The sequence below is a fragment of the Octopus sinensis genome, linkage group LG17 (assembly GCF_006345805.1).
Source record: "Octopus sinensis linkage group LG17, ASM634580v1, whole genome shotgun sequence".
Lineage (NCBI taxonomy): Eukaryota > Metazoa > Mollusca > Cephalopoda > Octopoda > Octopodidae > Octopus > Octopus sinensis.
Genome location: NC_043013.1, coordinates 49,443,492 through 49,453,491, shown reverse-complemented (window position 1 = coordinate 49,453,491; position 10,000 = coordinate 49,443,492). Strand labels below are relative to the sequence as shown.

Here is a 10,000-nt window from a genome sequence, read left to right as displayed (position 1 = left end):
TTGGTGAATAAGACTGGTCTATTTGAGGATATAGCCCATAGTGTAAGTACTGTGGGTGCTCTGTTTCAGATTGTACCAATTGCTTGGTGCTGAGTTGTTCTCTTGCTCTTAAAGGTAATCCAATATTTTTTTTATGCTTCCTAATTATGAAATAAATATGTTGCTACATGAAAAAGTCATTAAGGATTGTAGAGTCTTGCATTTGTAGGGTTTGTGTTGGTTTTAACTGTGTGTTGTTTATGATCATAAGGGTGTGAACTGCAGACAGGTTTTCTTGCTGAATTTAGTTTTTGTTTTTTCTGAAGGCTGAATGGCAAGTTTCAATTTCAGTACAGTCTTGCAGAGAATAAGTATGTCTATCAAGAAGCACGGAACAAATGAGTAAATAAGAAATATAGGCAGAGAAAGCAAAGCAATGGGTATAATTGGAATACGGCGGCGAGCTGGCAGAAACATTTGCATGCCAGGTGAAATGCATAGCCATATTTCGTCTGCCGTTAAGTTCTGAGTTCAAATTCCGCTGAGGTCGACTTTGCCTTTCATCCTTTCGGGGTCGATTAAATAAGTACCAGTTACGCACTGGGGTCGATGTAATCGACTTAATCCATTTGTCTGTCCTTGTTTGCCCCCTCTGTGTTTAGCCCCTTGTGGGTAGTAAAGAAATAGGTATAATTGGAATAAGATTTTCTGAGCTTAGTGTGGTCCTTAATCATTAATTTACAGGTAAAAAGAAAAACCCAAAAAATTAAGCTGTTAGATATGCCCCAGTTGATAGGTTCCATGAACAAATGTTCAAATTGCTTTTTGACAGGAGCTTTCAGTTGAGGTTATTAGGTACAAATAGTACCCAAAGGTTACAGATTTTATTTATGAAGTTAAGGGTTCTGCTGATGTTGAAATAAAATTACTTTTGTTGAAGATTTTAAGGAGTGTAATGTAGAATTACTTGCTAATGACTAATTCCCACTCATATGAGTTTCCCTAAGAGCTAATAGTTGTCATTTTGCTTTATACTAATTATATCTTTAATAAGCTGACAGCAGATGCCACTGTGTAAATAAGTTAGCCATGACATATAACTATGTGATCTGAAATATTAACGGTCAAGTTAAATTTATTTAGAACCCAATACAATGCAAAATGGAAATAAAAGAATGAAAATAGAAATAATATGGCAAATTAACAGTTTACACTTTATCTTATATTTTGTCAAGAGAAAATTTTGGATGATGTTGAGCTGACATCTTTTACTCAGATATAAGAGAGAGGGCATGCAACATTCACAGACTAGTATTTTTGTCATAGCCAGTATGTTTGTGTTGTTTATGTCGGGTTGTTAATGAATAAAATTAATTTGGTAACGAGGATGGCCACTTTGGTCCTCAAATTACTGAGGTTCTGCACTGTTGCTTCAATAGCAATTTTGAAGTCTTGGATTTATTGTAATTGATGCGTTTATCTGCACATGTTCCTTGGTACAGATGTGCAATTTTGAGCAGTACTCTGAATGTAGGAACCACCATATTTATTGCAGACTATTTTGTAGCCCCTCAAACACATATCCACAGCATGCATATATTGTTGTTGTATGTTGGACAATGACAAAAATTTTATCAAGGAGGATTAGAGTGTATCATCTAAATATTTAATCCTTCTGTATGGATCAACATTCTCTTGTCGAGATATGCTAATCCCAGGAAGCATGTGCCAACTCTGGAAATGTGAGCCTGCTTTTGAAGTATATTGGCAGGTCAGTATTTAGCGAAAGATGGTGAGTTGCCTTGTCTAAACTACACTACATTGTTAGTTGAATTAGACTCGAATTTGTTAGTCAGGTACCCAACCACTTTTACTGAGTCTTTTGGTGTTTAAACATCCATCTACAAATAACTTGAAGTTTTTCCAGTGGGCAAAAAAAAAAAATAGACAACAAAATATATGTACCATATCTCTATTCATTTCTGCATCTTATACAAATAATTGCTGCATAACATTCCATCCCTTAAGAGCTCAGACCAACCTAGACTCAGGAAAAGTTTATTGAAGTTAAAAGACTTTAAGCTTGCTCTTAAACATTTGCTTTGGTGCTTTTGACACTGCAGAAGTCAACAATTTTATTTCCATATAAGTAGAATTCATCATTTCTTCAAGACCAAAATTCCTTCTAAAATGTTCCTTAAATTATTTACATGATCAACGTATTTGAAGGTGAAGAAGGATCATACATTATGTATTAATGGTGGTGGTGGTGGTTGTAGTGATGACAACGAGAGCAATCATGATAAGGATAAATATAGCTTTGGAAAAATATCTGTTAAAATCGAACTGCACTCTTCAAAACATGCACTAAGAATAAACACTAGGTAAAATTACTACCTGCTTTTATAGCAATTTGATGCAGGTAGTTTATCCCATCCCCCTCTGACTTTTAGTTCATGCAATTGATAACATCGCATTATTTATAGGATGACCCAATACACACACACACACATGATATATATCATCAACAAAGGGTTTAAACTCAGGCGTATTCTCATAAAGCACTTCTTTGAATATTGGCTATCAACTTTATTTCTGTTGATGATTTGTTGATAAGAAAGAAACTATCCATAGCAGCTGGAATTCCAGGCCAAATATATGTCAGTTGCAGGGTATGAATATATTAATTCAGAGATTGGAGTTTATAGTATTATCCTTAATTTTATAGTTTATAATTGTTACCACACATCATGGAAAATCCATTTCATGAATATAAATATTAATATTAATATGAAAATAATGCATTTGTCATATTATAAGATATATATATAGAATTAAATAAGGGTAGAAATTGATATTAATCAATTAAAACCAGTGGCCTAGCATATTAAAAAAAAATCGAAGATTAAAAATTTTATACATACAAAATTTAGAGGAATGACCACTAATAGTGGACAGCCTGTATGCTAGATATAGATGTCAAACTCGCCATTTACCATGAAGAATGTGTTCTCAAGAAAAAATTCATTTGTCTTATTTTTAAACTTTGGTTTTTGCTGAATTTTTTCTTGAGAACACATTCTTCATGGTAAATGGCAAGTTTGACGTCTATATCTAGCATACAGGCTGTCCACTATTAGTGGTCATTCCTCTAAATTTTGTATATATATATACATGCATACATTTTTAAAGTATGCTTCTGCATTTCTTTAGACTAATTTTCAAAAATACTTTTGATGTAATTGCACTTATAATTTGATGAATTTTGCTTTGGAAACATGTTATACTGAACTGTAATTGACCATTTGTAATATTCATATATATATGTGTTTGTATGATTCATCATTATCATCTGCTTTCCATGCTGGCATGGGTTGGCCGGTTTGACTGAGGACTGGCAAGCCGAGATGATGCACCAGGCTCCAGTCTGATCTGGTAAGGTTTCTACAGCTGGATGCCTTTCCTAACCCCAACCATTCCAAGAGTGTAGTGGGTGCTTTTTACATGCCACTGGCATAGGAGACAATGAAGCAGCCCAGGCATTGACCACACTTAAATGGTGGTTTTTAGATGCCACCAGCATGGGAGCCAGTCAGGTGGCACGGGCATCAGTCATACTCAGACAGTGCCTTCTATGTGCCACCAGCACAGGAGCTAGTCTGGCAGCACTGGCATCAACCATGCTTGAATGGTGCTTTTTACATGGCACCAGAATGGATGCCAGTCAAAATATATTAATTAATGAAATTCTGATTTTCATGTTTTATTATTTGCAATTTTTACAATTTTACAGTATTGAAATAAACTAGTACTTTCATGTGTTGTGCAATCGTCAGGTTTATATAGTGACAGCCGTGTTCCACAATTGACAACTGTGACAATTCACAGTAGTCAAAGTGCATGGCTTCATAATGAGACTACTTTGAAGCAGATTAAATGATGAATTGATAATGTGCTGTAGTATCATAGCACCAGACCCAATACTTTTTGATCAGAGTTCATATATATATGTAAGAAATTTGATAAATGAGAAGGGAATATGAAATTATGTCATGAACTTTATTAGCATACAGCTGTTTCTGTTATAAGTTGCAATGTACTCATATCATGTGCTTTTGCAAATAAAATTACTCTCCATTTTTGCGGTTCTAATGAAACTATAGGGTGATACAAAAGCACTCAACTGTGAGTGCCTTGCATTATGTTGTAGAAACTGCTGTAAGCTAATGAATTTTATGACATAATTTCTTATTCCCTTGTCATTTATTCAATTTCTTATTACTGCTCTCTACTCGACTGACACTCTGTTCTGAAGCATATGTATACTGAGTTCTAACACCAGCTTATTAGTATTGCTATGCCTAAGTGAAATAATAAAACATAACACATACACACACAGATGGACATATAATAAAGACACACACACACACACACACACACACATAGGTATGCTGTGTGGTTAAGAAGTTTGTTTCTCAACCATATGCTTTCAGGTTTGGTCCTGCAGCATGGTACCTTGTCTAGATGTCTTCTATAACCTCAAACCAACCAAAGCTTTTTGAATGAGTTTGGTAGATGTAGGACGCTGGTCAGCCATCCATGCTCACCCACACGCACACCCACATGTCCATGCTCACCCACACGCACACACACACACACACACACACACACACACACGCAATAGATATATGTAAATATTGCATAACTTTTGTATGAAATATGAGGATTCATAAATCTTTGGGGTCATTTCCTTCATTGCAGTGTATACTATGACTGCTGTGTGGAAGATATTCTGCACCTAGCTGTGCTCTGTCATGGGAAATATCCCCAATAGGGACACATACTTGGTCATGGGAGTTCTCAGTACATCTACTGAGGTTGACAGAATGGGATATGAGAGTGTTGTCAGCCCTTTTGTATCCAGTGCTGGGAGTGAAAGTAGTGTGATGCTCCTGGGCTTTGGTAAAAGCCACAGATTTCACATTGCTGGCCCCTGGTATCAATTTCCTGAGCTGCACAGCTGAACTTGGTATTCCAATACTGGTCCTGTGGCAAAGGTAATCAACCATGTGCTTGTAGATGGCTGTTGAAGGGTCTTACAAAAATGCAGAGATTTTGAGAGTGCTGGTTTCATGTACACTGACCATAGGCTTGTGGCTATGTTGAGATTATGACTGAAATCTTAGAGGCAGCAAGTCTTAGACTGGATATTGATCAATTCAAAGGTAACATCATAAGTAAGGCTTATTTCCAGTAGCTTCTGTCTGTGGTATGTGGGGCTGGTCCCTCAACTGGTGGTGTGGGACTGTGGGTAACTTACAGAGATACTCTGATATCAACTGCTGGGGATGTCTTAGTTTCCAAAAAACAGGTAAGGAAATCTTTCCTTTCCAGGGGCGGGGGATCTCTCACATTGGTGGAGTGTCACTGAAGGGTAGGGCTAGGGATTTAGTTAGAGTTCATTGTGCTATTGTTCATCAGGAATAGTTTCAGTTCCATATAACAGAATTCAGTCATTTAAGCCTTATGAACTAGGATTGTATGATGAACCTACAAAACTTTAAGTTGCATGGAGCTGAATCAAATTGTTACTAACACACACCGACACTCACACACCCACACCCATACACATTTATAGGTATAGGCGTGGCTGTGACATAAGAACTTTTCTTCCCAGTCACATACTTCCAGGTTTAGTCCTGCTGAATGGTGCCTTGGGCAAGTGCCTTCTACTATAACCTAGATCTGACCAAATCCTTGTGAGTGGATTTGGTAGATGGAAACTGAAAGAAGCCCATCATATTTATATATATATATGTATATATCTACATGTGTATGTATCTGTGTCTTGTCTACCCCCCCCCCCGCCACCACTTCACAACTGGTCTTTGTGTGTTTACATCTATGTAACTTAGCAGTGTGGCAAGAGGCTGATGGAATAAATACCAGACCTAAAGAATAAGTCCTGGGGTTCATTTGTTTGACTAAAATCCTTCAAGGTTGTTCCCCAGCATGGCCACAGTCATATGACTGAAACAAATAAAAGATAAAAGATATATATGTGTATATGCATATGTATATATATGTATATGTATATATATGTATGTGCATGTGTGTGTGTGCATTTGTGTGCAATTTTGCATAGTAGCAGAATGTGAGCATTGAATCTGGAAAATATGCATAACTGGAAAGAAATAAGATGTGCATGCTTTAGTGACTGTGTAATGTTAGTACACATATATGACTTAGCACTAATGAGTTGAGAAAGAAACTGGATGTTCTGGGAATCAGATATAGTATGTAAGAGGTTAAAAATGAGTTGGTATCCACACATGGCATGTATGGAAGTTGAACGGATAAAAATGTGTGGAATGAGACAAGTGAGAGGATCCTGTTGGAGAAAAACATTGAGGAACACACGAAAGCGAATACAAGTTGATCTCAGGATGTTGAACCTCACAAAGAGGACAAAAGATTACACAGGCAGTAAGACAGCAATGAGACACTGCAGTGTAGAAGACTTGTCCTATCCTTGTGAGAAAAGAAAAACATGTGTAAAATGATGATGGTGGTGATGATGATGATTTTGTGGTGGTAGTGGTGGTGTTAGTGTTAGTGTGTTTGTGTGTGTTTAAAAACAGATACCTTGAACTGATGGGGGTAAGCATTGTTAAAAATTACATGTACAAGTATAGTGTGTAGTAACATGCATGTGTGTGACTAATAATGAGTGAGGGAGAGACAGTAGATTTTGTAGCAATAGCTGACAGACATTTTATCAGAATGCTTTACCTTGTTCAGAGCTATTTCTCTTGTTTTGCAGCTCATCTGCTTTTTGCATAATAATTTCTACTGTTTCACAGCTTAGAAAGTATTCCTTTTCAAAGCTTTGTACTGTGCAACAGCTTAAACAATGTAAAAAACAGCAAATTTTTCTTTTGATATCAATGCCAACATATATAAAAACTTAGGAATGATAATGCTTTCCCTCATCACTCTAAATTAAATATTCGTTTATTCATAGGTTTAATAGGAGATTTTAATTTTTTATGCATTAATTAGATACTGCCCTTCCCTCTAGAGTATTGGTTTTATTATGGGAATTATGACTATGTATAATGATATGTATATGGTTACAATCTATGTATTTGGTTTTGCATGGGTTTCATAATCTTCATTAAAATATTATTCAGGCATGTACAATACAGTCGTATCTAGGTATGACTGTATTATGTGTATGTACACATGTTTATATGTGTGTGTATAGATGTAGTTTTGAATCTTTATCAATACGTAAGTGCGTGTAGTTGTCTATGTTTCCATTAGATATATGTATATATATATATATACATGTATATATAAATTTACATACATACACACATACATGCATGCATACATACATACATACATAATGTATATATCCTCTCAAGTGGTATATATGAATATCTTAGTATTTACACATTGAACACTGTAGTGGTTTCCTTTTTTGATATCATTACGAATTTTTTTTTTTTGTAAGGTGACAAGCTGGTAGCATTGTTAGTGTGTCAAATAAAATGCTTAGCAGCATTCCTTCCAGCTCCTTATAGTCTGAGTTCAAATCTCACTGATGCCAACTTTACCATTTTTCCTTTCAGGATCAATAAAATAAAGTACCAGTCAAATACTGGCATCTATGTAATCAACTTATTGTTCCCCTAAAATTTCTAGCTTTGTGCCAAACTTTTAAACCATTAATAACACTTTTTTATGTAAAAATCCAAGGAACGAACTATTAACAAATAGCTATATATTAAAGTAATCTCTTTGTTATATACATAAGCAAAATTTCTCATGAATATTATTCTAAATGTTTTTATCAATTAAGACCAAGCCAGTTATTCATTTATTTTACTTATTTTTAGAAAGGAGATAATATCAAGAAATTCAGAGAAGAAGTAAGTATGGATATTTGTTTCACACTTTCTTTTTATAATATTTTAATATCATGCTTTAATTCTCTAAAAATATTTTAGTCATTTATTTAAAACCTTTTAGCCTTATTTTTTAAAATTAAATTATTACATTTAAAAATCAAATTAAATGAATATTTTCTAACTTGTGATTAAATAAAACATTTATCTTTGGGCTCATTATATATGAAAATATATGCATTGTTCATTAAGAAAATTAATTTTTAAAAACCATTTAAATATTTTCTACTGGTGCAGTAGTAATTTCTTGGTAAAACAAGTTTGTAATCTAGTTTTATTCTTTATTGGATCTACCTTCAAAACATGCATTGAGTCGAAACAGGGGCAGCTGAAGAAGGGGAATGTTCCTTGCGTTGGTTGTCTTGTACTCTGTTTTTTCGTTGTTAAAAAAAAATTCCGTTTCCTATTTTGGTTTTATGTTTTCGTTTCATGTTGTGTTCTACGTTTATTTGTGGCGTCCTGTACTCATATATGCATGTATATATACATATAGATGTAGGTATGTACATATATGTATGTATGTATGTATGCATATGTTTTATTTATTAAATTGTAATATGTTACATTATAACTTCCTATATTCTTTCCTTTATAAATATGCTGCTTTGTAAATAACGGTTCCATTACACACAGAAACAAGAGTCTTCTGGTGTCAAAACATTAAAATAGTTAAATTAAGGCAAAGAAACAGCAAATGTTTTTTGTTCAATATCAGATGGATATGACTTTGCCTTTCATCTGTCCATTATGAGATTAATTTGGATATTGGCATAAATATTAAAAGTCCTTTACTGTATATTTATCAAGATCTGTTTTTTTTGTTGATGCTTTTAAATGGTTTTCAAATGCATGTTTTTTGTTTATTATAGAGTGGAGCTAAAATTAACATATCAGATGGCTCTTGCCCAGAACGAATAGTAACAATTACAGGTTCTTTAGAGAGCATTAACAGAGCCTTTACAATGATTTGTAAAAAATTTGAAGAGGTTTGTTCTAATAACATTTTAAACTTCTCGTAAATATTCATTTATATTTTGAAGCAGTTTTATGAGTTTATAAATTGGCATAAAGATTTTAAAGATTTTTTTAATGATCTTTTGATAAATATTTTGTTATAGCTATGTTATTTTAATGAATAATTTAATTTCTTTACTTTTTAAATTGATGCCAATTTTACCTTTAATTTTTATTAATGATAATTATTCATTTATTAAAGATATAACTTAATTTAAAATCTTTCTTCATTTTCCTAATTGCTATTAGGATCTTCAGAACACACCTACGGTGCCTAAGCCTCCTGTTACTCTCCGATTGGTTGTGCCAGCCAGCCAATGTGGCTCTTTAATTGGAAAAGGAGGCTCAAAAATTAAAGAAATCCGAGAAGTACGTTTTTTTAAAATTTTCATTTAATTTTTCATTGATTATATTTATTCCCTTAATTCAGTTTGGTTAGTGCGTAGTAGTATTGCTACTAACATGAAAATTAAATTGATGCTCAAGCCTATAAATGCCACAAATTTCATACTGTTAATGGTCAATTTCCACGAAGCAGTAAATGTCTACAATTGTACCAATTATTGGCTATTAAGCTAAAAGAATGACAGAAACAGTGGAATGTTAACCTCAATGCTTTTCTGTGTTTGGTGCTTTTCATTTACTGCATTCTAAATTCAAACTCAACTGGAGTTGGCTAAAATCAATAAAATAAATTTAATTTCAAATTAATCAACTCTTTGACTTGACTTGACTTGACAGCATTTACCCGGGGTGGGTTGAGCTGGCTTCATTCATCCTCAATGCTGCATCTCTCACAAGGCTAATGACTGTGTGATCTCCAAATTTGAATTTTTATTAAAGATAATTATTCATTTATTAAAGATATAACTTAATTTAAAATCTTTCTTCATTTTCCTAATTGCTATTAGGATCTTCAGAACACACCTACGGTGCCTTTACATATATATGGTCTTTTCAGAATGTAAGAAATTCAAATTTGTGGTAATTAAAAGATTAGTATTAACAAAACTCAAACAAATTTCATTTACTAT

General features: G+C 33.8%; 1 protein-coding gene across 19 annotated transcripts in view; it reads left to right on the top strand.

The window, feature by feature from the left end:
- Positions 1-10,000, top strand: part of LOC115220674 (poly(rC)-binding protein 3) — a 258,024-nt gene that overhangs the window by 163,527 nt on the left and 84,497 nt on the right. For all 19 annotated transcript variants that reach the window (XM_036510560.1, XM_036510562.1, XM_036510566.1 and 16 more), the window contains 3 exons: positions 7,884-7,916; positions 8,822-8,938; positions 9,216-9,335. In XM_036510560.1, the coding sequence (XP_036366453.1) occupies positions 7,884-7,916; positions 8,822-8,938; positions 9,216-9,335 (270 nt within the window). The remainder of the gene's footprint in view (positions 1-7,883; positions 7,917-8,821; positions 8,939-9,215; positions 9,336-10,000) is intronic.